The sequence below is a fragment of the Mustela lutreola genome, chromosome 9 (genome assembly GCF_030435805.1).
Source record: "Mustela lutreola isolate mMusLut2 chromosome 9, mMusLut2.pri, whole genome shotgun sequence".
Lineage (NCBI taxonomy): Eukaryota > Metazoa > Chordata > Mammalia > Carnivora > Mustelidae > Mustela > Mustela lutreola.
Genome location: NC_081298.1, coordinates 22,731,737 through 22,751,628, shown reverse-complemented (window position 1 = coordinate 22,751,628; position 19,892 = coordinate 22,731,737). Strand labels below are relative to the sequence as shown.

Sequence of the window (19,892 nt, the reverse complement as noted above, 5' to 3'; positions counted from 1 at the left end):
TAGAAAGCAGCAGTCTTCTCACTATGTCACCATGTGGCAGAAGGGAAAAGGGAACTCTCTGGGGTCTCTTTTATAAGGTTACTAGTCCCGTTCATGTGGGCTCTGTTGTCATGGCCTAATCAGCTCCCAAAGGCCCCACCTCCAAAAACCAACATATTGGGGATTAGTTTTTTACATATTAATTTTGGGGATCTATAGCACTGTCAGACCAAGTGCATCTTTATTTCAGCAGATAGTTTGAGCACATCTTTCTTGAAATCTCTGTCTGAATCAGTAGGAGATAGATGCATAAGTGTATTGGGAATCTGCATAGATGAAATTGAACTGGCTCAGGCAGTTCTACCTGAGAGAGTGTAGATTCATTGCTTGGTGTGAGCCTGGAGACTGTCCTCAGCTCTGTCCCACTGGATCTTTATCAACAACTTAGATAAAGATCTGAATATATAGAATTACAGAATCAAGAGTTAAAAACTTCTTGCACTAAAATAATCTCATGGAGTTTGTTAGGGATAAATATGTAACTTCCAGTATGTAGTTTGACAAAACTGTTTGGGGAAAATGGAAATGTACTTTAATTCACATTTTTAAAAGGCAAAAAAAAAAAAAAAAGAAAAAAAAAGTTCAGGAATTGTTGGACTAAGCTGGTACTTTCCAGCACCCTATAATGTGTTTATTTAAAAAATGTAGTGAATTTATAAAACCCTTTGGCTGCATTAGTAAAAGTATGATGTTTTAAAAGGTAGGGGTAATAATCCTATTGAGTGGCCATATTAGGAATCTTGTGGTTGGTTTGGATTTCACATTTTTTAGAAGAATGCAGAAAAGACAGTGCTTATAGAGTTACATGTCTGCAGCCAGAGCTTATGAGGACTGGTTGAAGGAATGTTTCAGTGTGGTTGATAATTATAATAGCTGTCTCCAGCCACATTCCATAAAGGACATAAGCCTGTTTTTCAAGATGTATTTAATATTTGAAATGAACAGCTTTGTGCCAGGCGCATACATTATAGCCTTCTCTTACCTCTTTAAAATAGGTTGTATTTATTCTCTTTTATAGATACTGATTGAGAATAGTTTAGAAAATATCTGGGACGCCTGGGTGGCTCAGTTGGTTAAGCAGCTGCCTTCGGCTCAGGTCATGATCCCAGCGTCCTGGGATCGAGTCCCACATCGGGCTCCTTGCTCAGCGGGGAGCCTGCTTCTCCCTCTGCCTCTGCCTGCCATTCTGTCTGCCTGTGCTTGCACTCTCCCCTTCTCTCTCTCTGATAAATAAATAAAATCTTTAAAAAAAAAAAAAAAGAAAATATGCACAACTTATATATACGGCTAAGAAAGGTAGAGCTGGTATTTAAAGTTGAGCTGATTCCATTTTACCATACTACTTTTTTAAAAGATTGATTTATTTATTTTAGAGAGGGGGAGAGGAAGCCTGAGCTAGAAGAAGGTTAGAGGCAGAGGGAGAGGGAGAGAGAGAATCTCAAACAGATTGCACTGATCGCAGAACCCAACATAGAGCTCAATCTCATGACCCCGAGATCATGACCTGAGCGGAAACCAAGAGTCAGATGCTTAACCGACAGAGCCGCTCAGCTGTCCCTTGTCTGCAGTGATTTTTGAGACTGTCACAATGGAAAAAGGAATTATTAGGTTGAACTGTGTGATGTAACTAATGTTTAACCTTCTTAATGTACAAAAAATGGCAAATTCACGTGGTTCAACTTACTAGGCCCAAGAGGAGGAAATCCAGAGAAATCGCTTGTAATTTCTTTTACGAAATAATTTTAGGATATATTGGAGGTTTGAGTTTTGTATATGTGTTGCCGAAGCGAGCACTGGAGGTTAGAGTTTTGAATTTCTCCACTGCCATGCTTTTCCAGTACAACCATTTGTATAAATTCCATTTTATTTCATGTTACTTTTCTTCTCTTAACTGCATCTTATTGATTGGTACCTCTTTATTTTATCTCTCGTTAGAGATAGAAAGTGATTTTAAGGCATTCTGCTTTGGGATGTGTGTGTATCTGTATAATTTTTCACTTGTATAAATTGCCCATATAATGGCATCTGTCACATCATCAGCATAACAACTTCGTAATCATACCCTAGTGCTGATTTTGAAATATAGAATATGATTTAGATGGAGTTAAAAATTTTTTTTTTTCTGATGATGGAATGGTATTTGAAAATGTAGTCCTAATATTTACCAGTGGTTCAGTATGCTTTCTGCTTCTAATGGAAATTGTATTACTGCATTAAGGAAAAATTTGGTTCACTCAAGAAAGGTCCACTCCGAATATTCTTGGGTGACCTATTCAAGTAGAGTAGAAGAATTTGAGTTTAACATGATTGCTCTCATTGAGGTGAGGGCATTGTTAAGGCAGTCTTCAATAAACTCTTTCCAAGACACATGCATTCCTTGTGACAGCTCTTATTTTTTTGTCATTGATAACATGATAGACCATTGCCTTCTGGTTTGGGGGGGGTGGTTTCAAACTTTTTCTGGCTCTTTAAATTTGATTATTGACTTCTGACTCCTTATGCCTTCGGATCCATTTATTTGGTTGTCATTTTTTCTCTTACTATCTCTGAGTCCCTTTGTTCCAACAAAGTACACAATAGCAAAATGTCAAAAACCTTCGTAACAGTTACGCTGTCTTTGTGTAGAAACCATTGTGAGATCCTTTTGGTTTCATAAAGAGATCCCACCACAATATTCCCTAGTTCTGTCGACACATGCAGGTACCAGAATGATAATAAGTCTGAATCTGGTCCAACTCATCAGTAGTAAGTGCTGGGATGGGTCCTTGATTTTTTTGTTTTTAAGGGATTTCCCCCCATTCTTTCCCCGTAGTCTATAAACTTGAGAACTTGTATGGCTGCTTAAAAAACAAACAAAAAACATGTTGATCTTTTCTTTCAGAAGATGAATCATGGTTGAGTCTGTATTATTTATCCTGAAGTTGTATCCATTCTCTCCAAACAGTAATCTGGGGAGGTAATGGCTGTCTAATGTCTCCAGCTACATATACATTCTGCTCTTTCACTTTCTATTGCTATGTGTTAATGCACATGTAATAATAACTAGGTTAAACACAAGGGATCTTTGTTTTTGTTTCTGTTTTATTTTTCAGTAACAAATACTTTTAAGAAAACAGATGATTTTGTAACATGTAAAGCACCAACTGTCGACCTAGATCACAAATTCAGGTGCAAGGTTGTGGATTGTCTAAAATTTTTCCGCAAGGCCAAACTGTTGCATTATCACATGAAGTATTTCCATGGGATGGAGAAGTCACCAGAGCCAGAGGAGAACCCAGGAAAGAGGCATGTCCAAACGAGGGGCTCTTCAGCTTCAGACAAGGCCAACCAGGAGAGCCTGACCAGGAAGCGGGTCTCTGCCAGTTCCCCAAGTAAGTACTTTGGTTCTGTGTTGTATCTGTATTATAGAGGACTCTCTGTTGCTCAGGTCACATTGCTTGCATTTCTGACACAAAAGAAGGCATTAGGTTGGTGTCCAATTGAATTTCAAAGACTGAAAATGACAGGTGATCCTTAGGCATTGCATCATGGGGCTGTGGCGGTCCTGGAAGAAATAGAAATACCTAACTGATAGTCTTACCTTGGCCTCCTGCTCCTCAAGTTACCTTGAGAAGTCACTTAGCTTTTGAGGGCCCTATAATCCTAGTATGAGTGGGAACAGTCAAGGAAATGGAGCTCCTTCAGAAGCCACCAGTGAACTTGAGCTCAGAACAGCAGGAATACAATCATTCTATCCCCCAAGCCTACCCCATCCCTGCCAGCAGGGCAAAAGAACTGAAACATTGTGGGACTCTCTTGCTGTCTCCAGATTTGAGTTCAATTTCATCTAATCATAACTGAAGATATTTTCTAATAGCACTGTTTATTTTGCATAGAAATGACAATGGTGGTAGTAAGGGTTATGAGCACAAAATCTCATGTTCGTGTTTTATCACAAAAAACTATTTTGAAAAAATTTTTTTTTAAACTTAAAATCGAAAAATTACATATTTCTGGGGAAATTTTAGAAGACTTTTTTTTTAAGTTATCTCTGTAGCCAGTGTGGGGCTTGAACTCACGGTGCCAAGATTAAGAGTTGCATGGCCTACTGATTGAGCCAGCCAAGCACCTGCAGAGGCATTTTTAATGACTTTTCAGTAAATTCTACAAGCTCTTCAGGTTCTTTTTACCTGAAATTGTAACATCATTATTTATTTTTGGCTTATAACTTCTCCATTAAAATACAGAGGTATTTTTTTTAAATGATTTATTTATTTTGTGGAGGGGAGGGACACAGGGAGAGAACTTTTCACACAAGCTTCATGCTTAGTGAGGAGCCCGATGTAGGACTCCGTTCCAAAACCTGTGAGACCTTGACCTGAGCCAAAATCAAGAGCTGGATGCTTAACCAACTGAGCCACTGAGGCACCCCCAAATACGTAGGTATTAAATGACATATGCAACTCCTAGGACATGTGACAGTGTTTCCAAGAAGGTATGAAATCAGGTTGCAGGACAGTGGGGCAGGCCATGTTAACTAAGGTGATCTCTGACCCTGTAAGAGATCAGTCCTCAGCCATGTTGCAAAGATACAGTGGGGGTTTCTTAGCCATATATGATGTATTATTTATTAGAAATACAATGCAAGCCACAGGTAACTTTTTCTAACAGCTACATTTTAATTTTTATTTTTCTAATTTTTATTTAGTTTTTATAAAGATTTTATTTATTCATTTAAGGCTGGGGGAGCACAGAGGGAGAGTGAGAGGGAGAAGCAGACTCCCGCTGAGCAGAGAGCCTGATGTGGGACTTGATCCCAGGACCCCTGATATCATGACCTGGGCTGAAGGCAGATGCTTACCTGAGCCTGAGCCACCCAGGCACCCTAATAGCCAGTTTTTAAAATGTAAAAAGAGGGGCACCTGGGTGGCTCAGTTGGTTGAGCGACTGCCTTGGGCTCAGGTCATGATCCCAGACTTCCAGGGTCGAGTCCCGCATCAGGCTCCCAGCTCCTTGGGGAGTCTGCTTCTCTCTCTGACCTTCTCTTCTCCTCTCTCATGTTCTCTCTCACTCATTCTCTCTCAAATAAATAAATAAAATCTTTAAAAAAAACCGTAAAAAGAAACAGATGAAATTATGTATTTTATTAATTCAGTATATCCAAATATTGTTATATCCAAATATTGTTATTTCAGCATATAAACAGTATAAAAATTTACAATGAGCTATTTTATATTCTTATACTAAGTCTTTAAAATCTAGTGATTTTATTTTGTATTTTATGCTCTCTGAACATTTCAATTCAGACTAGCCACATTGCAGGTGCTCAGTAGCTACATATGACCAGTAGACTTTGTATTGGACTGTTTAGCTCTAATACTCTCAGCTTTAGGCAGTCTAGCATGCACTTGGCAAGCCTAAGCATTGAGCTAACAGGAGCTGCCTGAGGAAGGACAGCTGGCCAGTAGTCACCCAGGAGGAGACTCGTCATGAGGGCTTCAGGCCATGAAAGCACTCACCACCTTAGTGACTTCATCAGAGTCTTGCTCAGGATGGCTATCTCAGCTGGTATGAACCAAAGTGCAGTAGATGATGGTCAAGGCCAAGTGCCAGTTACTTATTTGAAACGAAGTCCACAGCTATCAAAACTCCTTTCCTATATCTAGTTCAGACCTGTGTGGGAAGAGAAAGTTGCTTATTGACCATTGGGTTAGAACACTGGAGTTAGAAATGCCTCAGACTGAAACAGATTGACTTGTTCATTGAGCCCCATTTACTGAATACCTAGTATTTGTTTGTTAGACTCTTTTCCGGGCATTACAAAAGAGACCTGAGTCCTGTTCTGCTTGAGATCTTGGTTGTGGATATTCCTGGCACAAAGGAAAAAAGATGGGCTCAGTTCTCAGACTGGAGCATTCTCTTGCCTGGGTGATGCTTGTTTCATTTAGGGCCAAGCACTGATTTCTTGGGGATCAATAGCATCCTTAAAGGATGTTAGTGTCTATTACTGGCCAGTCCTACTGGCTTTCGTGGCCATTTTGTATCTTTTAGGTGAGTTTATATCTCTTTGCCATTGAATACATATTTAATTCTGGGGACAAGCTTATGTCCTAGAACTTGAGGGACTCGTCACTGAGATTTTCCCCTCACGCCATATACCACCTGGCACAGGTCTCAGCTGGAGCAGTGGCTAATCCCTCTGCCTGGGAGTCACACTAGATGCCTTTTTTTTTTTTTAAATTTATTTATTTATTTGAAAGAGAGAGTGAACATGAATGGTGGGGCTGGGGGATGCAGAGGGAGAAGGAGAAGCAGACTCCCCGGTGAGTATGAAGTCTGGGATCAGGACCTGAGCTGAAGGCAGATGCTTATCCAGCTGAGCCACCCAAGCGCCCTTAGATAACTTATTAAAATACAGATTTTTTTGGGCCCTGCTTTCCAGACATTCCATTTCAGTGGCTCTAAGTTTAGAATCTGTAATTTTTGTACTCCCCACCCCCAAGTATAAAAGTGACATATGATTGCTGTGAAATCAGTACCACAGAATGCTAAGGGAAAAGGTCTCCCTCCCCTTGGCATTTCCACCTCCATTGCAGATGTGACTATTTTTGTTTTAGCAAACTTTTTTCTGATATTTTCTGTTCATGTTCAAGCACATACATGTCTAAATAGAAAATATATTTTACACAATTAAATTTAATTGCACAGCAAAGGAAACAGTCAAAAAAAACAAAAGACAACTGACAGAGTGGGAGAAGTTATTCGCAAATGACATATCAGATAAAGGGCTAGTATCCAAAATCTATAAAGAACTTATCAAACTCAACACCCAAAGAACAAATAATCCAGTCAAGAAGCAGGCAGAAGACATGAACAGACATTTCTGCAAAGAAGACATGCAGGTGGACAACAGACACATGAAAAAGTGCTCAACATCACTCGGCATCAGGGAAATACAAATCAAAACCACAATGAGATACCGCCTCACACCAGTCAGAATGGCTAAAATGAACAAGTCAGGAAATGACAAATGTTGACTCTAGCTCTGTGGGGGTAGCTCTGTTGTGGATCTGTGGTGTCCAAGCATGAGCATGGTGTCCAGTGCTCATGGTTGCATTGTGCTTAGTTGTTACTTTTCCTTTGCGTGGTTCAGGATTGCTTACCACCTTGCCTGTCTTTCTGCTGCTGGGAAGGGAAGGGGAGGGCATATGTCTTTCTTTTAAGGGTATAACCCAGAAGTGCCACAGATCACTTCTGTTCATAGCCCATAGGCCAGAACATATTGTCCCTGGCCTCACCTTGCTCAGGAGAAACTGGAAAATGTTCTCTTTTCTTATGAAAGAGGTGGAGAAATGGGTATTGGAGAATGCATAGCAGTCTCTGCCATGTGAACTAAGGCAGAAAAATGCAGGATTTAAGAGGGGGTGGTTGGAGAGCCCTGTGGGGCTGGTGTTTGGGTGGGATCTGTGGTGGGAGCCAGCGGGGGGTACTGCTGGGAGATGAGGCTGGGAAGGTAGGCATGGGGAAATGGTAGTGTTAAGCCACGAGTATCACCTGCTCTGGTAGGCAGTGAGAATCTCTCCAAGAGCATGCCCACTTCCACTCTGCCCTTGAGCTGCTTGCCATCCCTTCATGCAGGTCAGAGCATGCTCTGGTTGCTCCTTGTCCCAGCCGCGTGGCAGTTCTGCCATGGACGATGGTGATGTTATTCTGTGCCTTTCCCTCCTGGAATCAGTAGTCTTATGTCCTTCTGCTCTCATAAGATGGCGGTTGTCTGGTGGGGAACTAGGGAGCTGGCTGTACAGAGGGAGAAAGGCTCTAGGACTTCTGATGGGCACCTGCAGCCTGAGGAGATGACAGTGGCCATCCTAGAAAAGCCTCACCCTCCTCAGGTGACAGGCTGCTTTCTGATCCAGAGCCTTGGCAGGAAATTGCTCTTTGTGCAGCCGGGCTTGGGCAATCTAGAAGAAGCTCTGCAGTCAGGCTCATACTGTGTGGGTCAGGCCGTCCAAGGAGAAAACTGACAGCAGACCAGTCTCACCCTCTATGGAGAGGGTATTGCAAGCAAGATAGCAACAGCTAACATTTGAGAACTCGCCATGTGCTAGGCACTGTTCCAAGTCTTTCCTTGTATTGTCTTGTTTAATTCTCAAAACAGAGCCTGTGAGATGGGTACTGTTGTGCCTAATTGATAAATTAGAAACTCAAGACGCAGATGAGTTGGGTTAACTTGAACCAGTATCTGTACATCTAGCAGGTGGTGGAGCCACGATTTGAGTCTAGTTGCAGAGTCTACACCCTCACTCTAGGCTGTGAGTTTGGTCTTAGGATTCCAGGGAAGGATGCCCGCCCCTGGGTCCTAGAGTGGAGAGTAGGAGTGCTTCCCTGCAGGAGACTTCCTGTGTCCATGGGTAATCCGAATGAGTTCTGCCTATTGTCCGCTTGTCTACCCCTGTACCTCCGGGAATCACCTGTATTAGCTTAGTCACTGCTGGACATTTGTCCCTGTGAGCTCTGCCACCCCAGGCCACATGTGACTTCACAGTTTTCAGCTGGAAGCCAGTGTGAAACTCTGAAGATTTTTCTCTCTTCTTGTGCATTCAGAGACCATAGACCTCTATAGAACAGCTTCCTAGAATAGCTCTTCTTTTTATCTTCATTGTTTACTCCTCTAATTGAAGCCTTTGGAGGGAACTCTTTAAAGCTTAAGGTGACCCTATTTCAGACCAGCAGCAAGACTTGGGATGCTTTTAGTTACAAGTAACAGGAAATCCTATTTGAATTGACTCTACAGTCAAGGGGTCTGTTGGTTCACATAATGGGGCAGTACAGGGGAGGGACAGCTCCAGGACTGTCTAACCATCTCACTTCTCAGTGCTGTTTTCAGGCTGGATACCTTGTGGTCATAGGGTGGTAGCCAGTATCATTTAAGACTCCATACTGCTTCATTCAAATCTAATAAGAGAGCAAAAACATATCCTTTTTATACATGTTGGACCAGAATCCCACTTGTGGGTCATATGAGGCCATTCCAGTCCCTGTCCTAGGAACCAGTTGGCCAGGCTCAGATTATCTAAACCTAAGATTGCAACCGGGGCCATGGGATTACTCTTACTGATTCAACTGAGTGTGGAGTCAATCCTGCTCAATTACACGCTGCTCAGTGAAGGAGGAGTATAAGAGATTCTCGGAGATAGGTGTCTCCTACACCCAGCAGGTGCAAGGTGAGAAAAGAAACCTGCAGAGCCAGGAAGCCAGGTGGTGGTGGTGTTGTACTGCAGAGCAGATCCATGCCCTGGTTCCTATTTCAGGGACTGTGCTCAGGGCCCGTGTCCTCTCAGAGGTCTGAGTTCTCCTTTCCTGTTCGGCAGTCTGCGTGATCTTGCAGCTTCTCTGAATTTCACTTCCTCCTCTGTTGCGTGGTAACAATGTTAAGCTATAGCTGCATTTTATGCAAAATTACCAGTTTGAAGTTGTATGATTTGAAAAGTCTTATTTGCAAAATTTGAATTAATGCAAATCCTAAGAAACAGAAAATTCATTAACCATTTGATTTCAAAAGCCAATGAGAGTGTTCATTATGTCTTCATTTTATGGAAATGTTAGTCATGAATTATGTGACTTTGAATAATGTGGGGACTTCAGGAATCCCTTGTATGGAATGAACTGCCCCATTCTTCTCTTACTACCTTTTGGGTTTCTTAAAGGATGTGATACAGTTTTATAAAATGTAAAATGAAAAAAGACCCCAAAAAACCCTCCCATACTTAGATGATAACTGGGTATGCCCAGGTACTTGGCAGTTTATACCCTACATCTTGACCTGTCAAGGATCCAGGACCAAGGTGATCTCTTCTGCAGCCACTTGTGCTGATGGGTTAATGCTCTTGGCCTTTTAGTGAACTAATGGATATAGTCACTTTAATTTGGAGGTCATTAAAACCTGAGTTTACAAATAAAAAAACTGGGTTGGGCAATAGTTTCTGTATGTTTGTGTGTGACAATGTATCGACTTTTCTTTTTAGAGAGTTTTTTTTTTTTTTTTTTTAAGATTTTATTTATTTGTCAGAGAGTGAGTAAGAGCACAAGCAGAGGGAATGGCAGGCAGAGGGAGAAGCAGGCTCCCTGCTGAGCAAGGAGCAAGTGATATGTGAGGCAATATATCACCTTCTTTTAGTCCTTTACTCAGATGCTTCCAGTGGCCTCCTAATTGCTCGTAATAAAGACCAACTTCCTTACAAGGCCCCACATGTTGCCACGATCGCTTCTAGCCACATCATCTTCTCTCCCTCACCCAAATTCCCATTTGAGTTCCAATGGAGACATGCAGGCCTTCTTCCTATTTACTGTTCTCAAATTCCAGTCGTTCATTGCTAATATATAGGAAAACAGTGGACTTTTGTATATTAACCTTGTTCCTTTGCAACCTTGCTAATAATCACTCTTAGTTCCAGCAGGAGGTTTTTTGTTTTGTTTTTTGTTTTTGGTCAGTTCTTTGGGATTTTCTACATAGACAGTCTTGTCTCTGCAAACAAAGACCGTTTTATTTCTTCCTTTCTATGTGTGTAACGAGCGAGAGAGTGGAGGGAGGGGCAGAGTGGGAGGGAGAGAAAATCCTCAAGCTGGCTAGGAGCTGAGAGTGGAGCCCAATGCGGGGCTTGATTCCATGACCACAAAATCAAGAGTTGGTCACTTAACCCGCTGAGCCACCCAGGTGCCTCATGAGTTCTGTTTTTGTATCTGAGGAAGACTGTTCCCAGGGTCAGAAGAAAATAAATATTGTTGATAGCTTTTATGAAATTCAGGAGGCATTTGACTGTGTTTTGCAAATTAACTGTATGACCTTGGCCAGGTCAGCTTATTCCTTTGGACCTTGGTTTCTTAATCTTAAATTGAGTATTTTTGTAAATTAGACCAAGGTATTTTCTGGAGTTCTTGTTTGTTGAACTTTCTCAGTTGTGGAGTGCTTTAACTGGGAGGGAACTTAGAGACCCTTAAATCCTGTATTCTTTAGCCAATTGATTAACTTCTGTCTGTAGAGCCCAAGCTTGACAGCTATGGAAGGCAGGCCACTATCCTCTCTGATGGGTCCTGGATGCCCATTAGAAAGAGAGGCCTGGGCTGTGGCGCTGACATGGTGTTGAAGAGCTTGTTTTCAAATATCTGCGTGATGTCAGGCAGGTACCTTCACCTCACTGAGCTTTGGTTTCCCTATCTGTAAAATGAAAATGATATACACAGGTTGTTGTTAGGATTAAGTGAGATAGATGTTTGTGGTTTCTTTGCACACAAGTGCTTAGTTAAAATCAGATGAATCTGATTGTTACCTTATCTCATAACTGCTTTGTGATCATCTTGAATCCACATCAGAATCACTTGAAGAGTGTTTTTGATGCCCTTGGAAGCATGCTAAGTGAAAGAAGCCAGACACAGAAGGTCACGTATTGTGTGATTTCATTTATATGAAATGTCCAGAATAGATACATCTGTAGCCATGATGCAGAAATGGTGGTCACTAAGGACTGAGGACCTGGGAGAAGTCGTTTAGTGATAAAGAATTTTCCTTAGGAGTGATGGGAATGTTTTGGAGCTGGGTAGAGCAGGTTGTACAACATGGTGAATGCCCTACATACCACTGGACTTTTTCTTTTCTTTTCTTTTCTTTTTTACAGCTTTATTGAAGTTTAATTGTGCAGTGAACTGCCCGTATTTATTTATTTATTTATTTATTTATTTATTTTAAAGATTTTATTTATTTATCAGAGATGGGGGGGCAGAGAGAGCGAGCACAGGCAGGCAGAATGACAGGCAGAGGCAGAGGGAGAAGCAGGCTCCCCGCTGAGCAAGGAGCCCGATGCGGGACTCGATCCCGGGACGCTGGGATCATGACCTGAGCCGAAGGCAGCTGGGCTTAACCAACTGAGCCACCCAGGCGTCCCTGAACTGCCCGTATTTAAATTGTATAATTTGAAGAGCAACACAGTCAAGACAGTAAACACATCTGTTGCCTTCCAGACCTTCCACATGCCCTTTTTTAATTCCTCCTTTTCACTCCTTCCTTCCTCTCATTAGGCACTGTGGTTGTTTTTTTTTTTTTTAATAGATTACTTTTTATCTTCTAGAATTTTATACAAATGGAGTCATTCAGTATGTACTAGGGTTTAATCTGGCTCCTTTCACTTAGCATACTTGAGATTCACTTAGGTTGCTGCACATATTAATACTTAATACTGTTATCACTGAAAAGTATTCCCTTGTGTGAATGCACCACAAATGATTCATTCACTTGCTGATGGACATTTGGGCATTTTTTACTTTGTGTGATTAAAACTACAGCATCAGTGGGTGTTAATGTGCATGTCTCTGTGTGGACACAGTATCCCTTCTCTTGAGTAAATATCTAGGAGTAGAGTGGTTAGGTCCTAGGATCTATGTGTGCTTAAACCCTTCTTGACCTCTGCAGAGTTAGGCTTGATCAAGTATTTGAAATGCTATATTTTGCTTATCAAAACAACAGGATTTTTGCAATGGGGAAGCTACTGTTAACTGTGAAAACTGAAAACAATCTTAAAGTGGTGGTGGGAAGCTTTTTAGAATGGAATTAAGAAAAACTGAAGTGAGAAGTTTGGATAGGGAGTGTCAATGACTTGAGTTTGCAGTGAAGAGTAGCAGAGAATGAAGTTGTGGTATTTGGAAGGTATGTAGTATTCATTTTTTAATGGGTAGTTTTATGTTATGTGAATTGTACTTCAGTTATTAAAAATTTTTTTTGATATGCAGGTCACACTGTAAGCTACATGAATCAGCATTTTGTGAGTGGGACCTGGGCACTCACTTTTAAAAAATCTCACCTGGTTATTGTAGTATGTAGTTAGTGAGGAGTCGTGATCTAAGTAGGGTTGGCAAACTTAATCTGTAGAAGGCCAGACAAATATTTTCAGCATTGAGGGTCACAAAGCCTCCATCTTCACTCTTCAACTCTGCTGTGGAAGCATGAAAGCAGCCATCATCAATATATAACAAACGCATATCGTCTGTTTCAATAAAACTTAAAATAACAGGCAGTGGGCCAGAATTTGCTCACCATTGGTCTAAAGGCTAGATGACGGAGAAGGGGTTCCAGCGTCTTGAGGGGGATAGAAGGTCACCTCGTAGGCAGAGCCAGATCTAGAACTCTGTCCCTTTGCCCACTTAAGTTCTTCAAATTGGACATTCTTATTTGAGAATAAACCTCTTGGAAACAAGATGTTAGAAAGCCAGGACTTACACTTATTTTTAATTCCAGCTGCAAAAGACAAGGAAAAGAATAAAGAGAAGAAATTCAAAGAGTTTGTGAGAGTGAAGCCAAAGAAAAAAAAGAAAAAGAAAAAGAAAACCAAACCTGGTAATTTTTCCCCTGGGGTGTTTCACTTGGGTTTCTTACCATGGGTTGGGGAGGGGTTACTTTCTCTCCTGGCCCTGAGATTGCACTGAGGATCCGAGGGGCCAGCAAGCCTTTGTTGTTGTTGTTTTAAATTTCTTTTCAGCATAACAGTATTCATTGTTTTTGCACCACACCCAGTGCTCCATGCAATATGTGCCCTCCCTAATACCCACCACCTGGTTCCCCCAACCTCCCACCCCTCGCCCCCCAGCAAGCCTTTAAGGGAGCTTGTGGGATCAACCTAGCATGGATCTTGGCAGGGGAGGAGTATTCATCCTGAGCATTTCTGGGCCACACTGTCATCTAGGAAGGCCTTCTTTCTTGCTACATTGGCCAGTATGATGGTACTCTTGTCATAGAGTAATGTGAAAGCATTATAGTAAGAGAAGATATACAGATGAATGACTGTATTTGTTTGTACACGCAGCTCTTTTTTTTTTTTTAATGATTTTACTTTTAGGTAATCTCTACACCCGGTATAGGGCTCTTATGACCACAAGATCAAGAGTTGCATGCTCCACCAAACTGGGCCAGTCAGGCACCCCTTGTACACCCAACATTTATTTATTTATTTTTAAAGATTTATTTATTTGAGAGAGAGAGAGATCTTTGGAGGGTAGGGGCAGAGGGAGAGGGACAGAGACTTTTTTTTTTTTTAAGATTTTATTTATTTATTTGACAGAGATCACAAGTAGGCAGAGAGGCAGGCAGAGAGAGAGAGAGGAGGAAGCAGGCTTCCCGCCGAGAGCAGAGAGCCTGATGGGGGGCTTGATCCCAGGACCCTGGGATCATGACCTGAGCCGAGGACAGAGGCTTTAACCCACTGAACCACCCAGGCGCCCGAGGGACAGAGATTCTTAATGCAGACTCTGTGTTAAGTGTAGAGCCCAATGTGAGGCTCAGTCTCGTGATCCTAAGATCACAACCTGAGCCGAAAGCAAGAGTCGAATACTTAACTGACTGCTTCACCCACAGGCCCTACACACAACTCTTAAACACATTATCTCTGAAGCCTTTCAATAAAGGATTTACTTCTCAAAGAGTGTGTGTCTAACTCCTACAAAGATGTTAAGAAAATAAGTGTTCAACCTTGGGAGCCAGAGGGTTGCCATGTTTTATTCTTTTTTTTTTTTTTTTAAAGGTTTTTTAAAACTTAATTTATTTATTTGACAGAGACACAGTGAGAGAGGGAACACAAGCAGGGGGAGTGGGAGAGAGAGAAGTATGCCTCCCGCCAAGCAGGGAGCCCAATGCGGGGCTTGATCCCAGAACCCTGGGATCATGACCGGAGCCAAAGGCAGATGCTTAATGACTAAGCCACTCAGGTGCCTTGCCATCTTTTGTTCTTAATATATCTTTTGGCTTAGAAAAACAATCTTATCAGAAAAAAGGGAGAAGGGTGATGGTGAGGAGGAAGCTTTTGATTTTGAGGTTCTTGGAAGTATCTAGAAGTATTAATCCCGAAATCTGTCCTCCACACCCCTTTGTAGTTGAATATCAACTCCTCTGCCCATGGAGTTGTTTGAACAGTGGAGTTGTTGGTTGGGTGGGATTGATTCTGGAATGCCCTGATGATATTTGGGCATGCTAATTCCTTTTTGATCCTATCTTCCAGAATGCCCTTGCAGTGAGGAGATCAGTGATACCTCTCAGGAACCTTCTCCACCTAAGGCATTTGCTGTCACCAGGTGTGGGTCCTCAAATAAGCCGGGGGTCCATATGAGCCCACAGCTCCATGGCTCAGAATCTGGAAACCATAAAGGGAAAGTGAAAGTATCTGGTAAGGAGACTGTCTGCTGACTTGATCATTTGTTTTTTTTTTTTTTTTTTTTTTTTATTTATTTGACAGAGAGAGATCACAAGTAGGCAGAGAGGCAGGCAGAGAGAGGAGAGGAGGAAGCAGGCTCCCTGCAGAGCAGAGAGCCCGATGCGGGACTCGATCCCAGGACCCTGAGATCATGACCTGAGCCAAAGGCAGCGGCTTAACCCACTGAGCCACCCAGGCGTCCCGACTTGATCATTTGTATAGCAGAATAGTTGGAGAAGGCTGGATTTATGTTGACACTGTAACTTACTCCCCAGGCCTTCTGCAAGTATAAGTCTGTTTTATTTTCAAAATAAAGAAGTGCGTCAGATAAACCAAAGGCAATTAGCTGTGCCTTTCCTGAACTTTTCTTTTCTCCAACTTTGGTTTTAGTTGAATGCTTCTTAGGTTCGTCCAGACCAGTATGTCTGTAACCCCCAAAATCCATTATACCCCATCCTCTCGCATGCCTGCCCTTTTCATTGCTCCATTTCTTATTCATGGACTCTGCATCTAACCTGATTGCTTGGGGATATCTGAGTCAACATTGAAGCTGCTTCTTTTCCAGCAGTTTAGAGGTTGATTGTGAATTTGGAAAGAGTTAGCAGTTATATGGAAAGAACTTACAGCAGTGTCTGGTACAAAGGAAATGATCAGTAAATGTTAGCTGTAATTAGAACTAAGCAGGCACCAACATCTAGTGATTCTAATTCTGATTATCCCTGGAATCTGCCCCTTCTTCCTTTCCTACTGTTGACAGAGTTTAAAGGTGGCTCTGGATGTAGATTTGACAGTAAGCCAGGTCCTGGCTGGAAGGGATGAGGTTGAGGAACATCTTTGAGTCATTAGGATGATGATATGTGTAGTTCCTGGGGCGTTGTAGCCTCCCTGCCAATGAGATCTGTGACCTTGAGGTGCTACTTACTTTGGGCTTCACTCTCAGTAAAATGAGGAATGGAATTCAGTTCATCACCAGGCAGCATGCGTCATTTGGGCTGTTACTAGATGACAGGCCCAGGGAACAGATTGGAGTCCTGTTTCCCAGCTCTGTGAAAGTTCATAGAGGAGTGGGGCTGTAAGGTCACTTCCACTCTTGACATTCTAGGTTTTTTAAAATTTTGTAATTATAATTTAAAATAGTGACTGTTGTTTTTCCTTTCTTCTCAGAGGAAGATAATTTGAGCGAGTCCTCTTCTGAGAGCTTTCTTTGGAGCGATGAGGAGTATGGTCAAGATGTTGACGTGACCACCAATCCAGATGAAGAACTTGATGGGGATGACCGCTATGATTTTGAAGTGGTCCGCTGCATCTGTGAGGTTCAGGAGGAAAATGACTTCATGATTCAAGTAAGTAGAGCTTCCAGGAGACAGGCATAGGGAAAACCTAAACTGGTCCTTGGAAGGAATTTGCAGGGACTGCAGTTTGAGGACAGCAGACATAGAGTCATGTTAGAAGCCCCAGCCAGGTAGGCACTATTACCAGCAGCACGCTGAGCTTATTACTTTATAGTTCAGCTTCCTCTGAATCTCAGGCTGGTGTAAATAGCCTATTATTAGAATGAGAGAGGACTTGAAACATCACTGAGTCTGAAAGTCTTACACTCTGCTTGGGGCAGCTGAGACCCACAAACGGGAAGGGCCTTGCCTGTGGTCACACAGTGAGGAGTTGAACAGCAGGGATCCGAATCTCTGGAGTGGTAGTTGAGTCTTCCTATGGTCCCTTACTTTCTCTCTGATGTAAAATTTCTATATGGCCTTAAGAAATGAAGACCAGTTTCATAACTTGTTTGTTTCTTGTTCTTTATTTTCCTGACACTTGTATCTGTCATTTCCATCTCTGGGATGTGCCTGTGGGGTAGGCCTCCCTTCCTGCTTGGGGAGAGCATCACTGGCCAGCACCTGCTTGCCTCTGGCCCTTTCCTTGCTTTTAATGACAGTTTCAGTGAGGTGGCTGCTAGCCTGCTGACTCCAAAGGCTGTCATTAATACCCCGCATGTCTTGGCAGCTGCCTGGACTGTCCAGGGAACCTGAGTTGTTCAAGTAAGTCATGGTTATATTGGTCAGGATTCTTTGGAAATTTCTTTGTTTTTCAGTAGCCTTCATGGTAACCTCTGGGAATTCAGAGTACATAAATGGTCTCAAATAATACCTGGTATTTATGACCTTTAGTAAGCCTTAGGTCTGTGGTTTTCAATCCTTTTAAATATCAGAACGCAGTTTCCGAATGGATTCTTTCATAGAACCGCAAAATGTATAACAAGTTTAAAAGCATTAGTTTTGAAAGGTCATAATAGGTCATCTTCACTTTTGAGTCCAGAAATGTGAACGGTATGCTTTTTCCCATGAAGTCTGATATGCAATCAGGTTTGTGTGTGACAGTTGCCATCTTGAAGCATTTCAGTGATTCAGTAGTTTTCCTTTTTGTGAGACATGGCCATTTGTATGGGTGACTTTTCCTAAACAGCATGCTGTATAGTCACTGATTAAGGAGATGGGAGGGAAAGCTTTGTTCCAAGTGTAACACAATACTGAGCTAGCCTAGCAGTACAGAGTTATGTATACTGGTGGGTTGTGTTGTCTTAAGTTTAAGTTTGGGAAACATTGGAATGTGCATTTTTGGTTTTAATTTTTTTTTTTAAGATTTTATTTATTTATTTGACAGAGAGAGATCACAAGTAGGCAGAGAGGCAGGCAGAGAGAGAGAGAGAGAGAGAGAGAGGAGGAAACAGGCTCCCTGCTGAGCAGAGAGCCTGATGCGGGACTCGATCCCAGGACCCTGAGATCATGACCTGAGCCGAAGGCAGCGGCTTAAACCACTGAGCCACCCAGGCGCCCTTGGTTTTAATTTTTAAGAATAGTCTTGTTTTTAAAAAGATACTCATTTGCAGAACCTCTGAAGCTCAGTGGACTACAATTTGAAAACTCTTATATAACCTGGAACTATCTAAGTAGAATTTTTTTTTTTTTAATTTGTTTTTTGAAAGGATGTTGAAGATGGTTAATTTCTATCCTGTCTCTCTGGGCATGTAGTCAGTTCTGGGTCTTGGAAGCCTGATTTCATCTTCATTTGTCCATAGAAATCTTTAGTGGGTGAGTAATGAAGGCCCTTCCTGGCAGGGCTCTTCCCGCTCATCAGTAGAAGAGACCTAGTTCTGATCCACTGTGTTTTCCCACTGACTTTTCTGTAAGTAGCAAGGATGATGGGGTGTTCAGGGAGGTAGAGCTTGGTGTGGCATTATATGGTATATGAGGAAACTTAAGTTTGGAGCTGCTGAGGCCATACCAGCTGTTATAGGACAGAGTCAGGAACTGCTTTCATCTCCAGCTTCCCAGGTTCTGCATGACCTTCCCCTAGCTCAGCTCAGTGCAATGCTTGTGGCTTCCTATGGTATTGTGATGATGAGCTCACTTCAAAACACCTTATGTTTTGCTGTAGAAGACTTTTCTTTGCTGTCCCCTTGCTGTCTAGAGCTGGCTTTGTGGTATAGAGGGACAGTTTTTTACTTTCCCTGTCATTATGAGCAATGTACCTTTTCCACTCAGTAACTTTAGTAAAAGACATACATTTGGAGGGAGCTCTGGAACAAATGTAATTTAAACTTTGTAAATATATTCATCATCTAGTTTTATTTTATTTTATTTTTAAAGATTTTATTTATTTATTTGACAGAGATAGAGAGAGATCACAAGCAGGCAGAGAGGCAGGCGGAGAGAGAGGGGGAAGCAGCCTCCCTGCTGAGCAGAGATCCTGATGTGGGGCTCAATCCCAGGACCCTGGGATCATGACCTGAGCCGAAGGCGGAGGCTTAACCCACTGAGCCACCCAGGCGCCCCCATCATCTAGTTTTAAATGTATTTGTCGTCTAGGAAGGTTCAGTGATTATTTAAAAAAAATTTTTTTTACTTACATTGGTAATTTGCACTACCCTAAAATACTTTTATTTTATTTTTTAAAAGATTTTTATTTATCTGTTTGTCAGAGAGACACAGTGAGAGAGGGAACACAAGCAGGGGGAGTGGGAGAGGGAGAAGCAGGCTTCCTCCTAAGCAGGGAGCCTGATGCAGGGCTCCATCCCAGGACCCTAGGATCAGTACCTGAGCTGAAGGCAGATTTTTAACACCTGAGCCACCGTGGTGCCCCTACCCTAGCATATATTTAGAGTTTGTTTCCTAGAAGATGCATACATTGCTTTAGAGGAGTAATGTTCTCTGATCATTTTCATTATTTGATTTGTATTAACATTATTCAAGTAAATTATTATTTGATTTTATTTACCAGTGGCAATAATTTAAATCATTGGGAGGTTAAAGTCTTACTTAATAATCATGAATGTTTGAGAAATCTGGGTACCGCATAAAAATGAACCTCAGGAATTCCATTTGATATTTAAGTTATTTTAATTGTTACAGGAAAGGTTTGGGCAAATGTTTTCTTAAAGGGCTAGGTGATAAGTATTATAGGCTTTGAGGACCCTGTGTTCTTTGTTACAGCTACTCAGCTTTGCCCAGTCAGCCATAGGCATTATGTAATAAATGAACATGAATGTGTTCATATGATACTTCACTTACAAAAACAGGGCATGAACTGAATTTAGCCTCTGGGTGTAGTTTGCCTTAGACTAACAAATATATATTAGGTGCCAAACCC

General features: G+C 41.9%; 1 protein-coding gene across 4 annotated transcripts in view; it reads left to right on the top strand.

Annotated features, from left to right (window-relative positions):
- The window catches only part of PHF20 (PHD finger protein 20), a 148,302-nt gene that overhangs the window by 104,832 nt on the left and 23,578 nt on the right, over positions 1 to 19,892 (top strand). For all 4 annotated transcript variants that reach the window (XM_059133340.1, XM_059133339.1, XM_059133341.1 and 1 more), the window contains 4 exons: positions 3,132 to 3,410; positions 13,304 to 13,402; positions 15,057 to 15,221; positions 16,413 to 16,591. In XM_059133340.1, the coding sequence (XP_058989323.1) occupies positions 3,132 to 3,410; positions 13,304 to 13,402; positions 15,057 to 15,221; positions 16,413 to 16,591 (722 nt within the window). The remainder of the gene's footprint in view (positions 1 to 3,131; positions 3,411 to 13,303; positions 13,403 to 15,056; positions 15,222 to 16,412; positions 16,592 to 19,892) is intronic.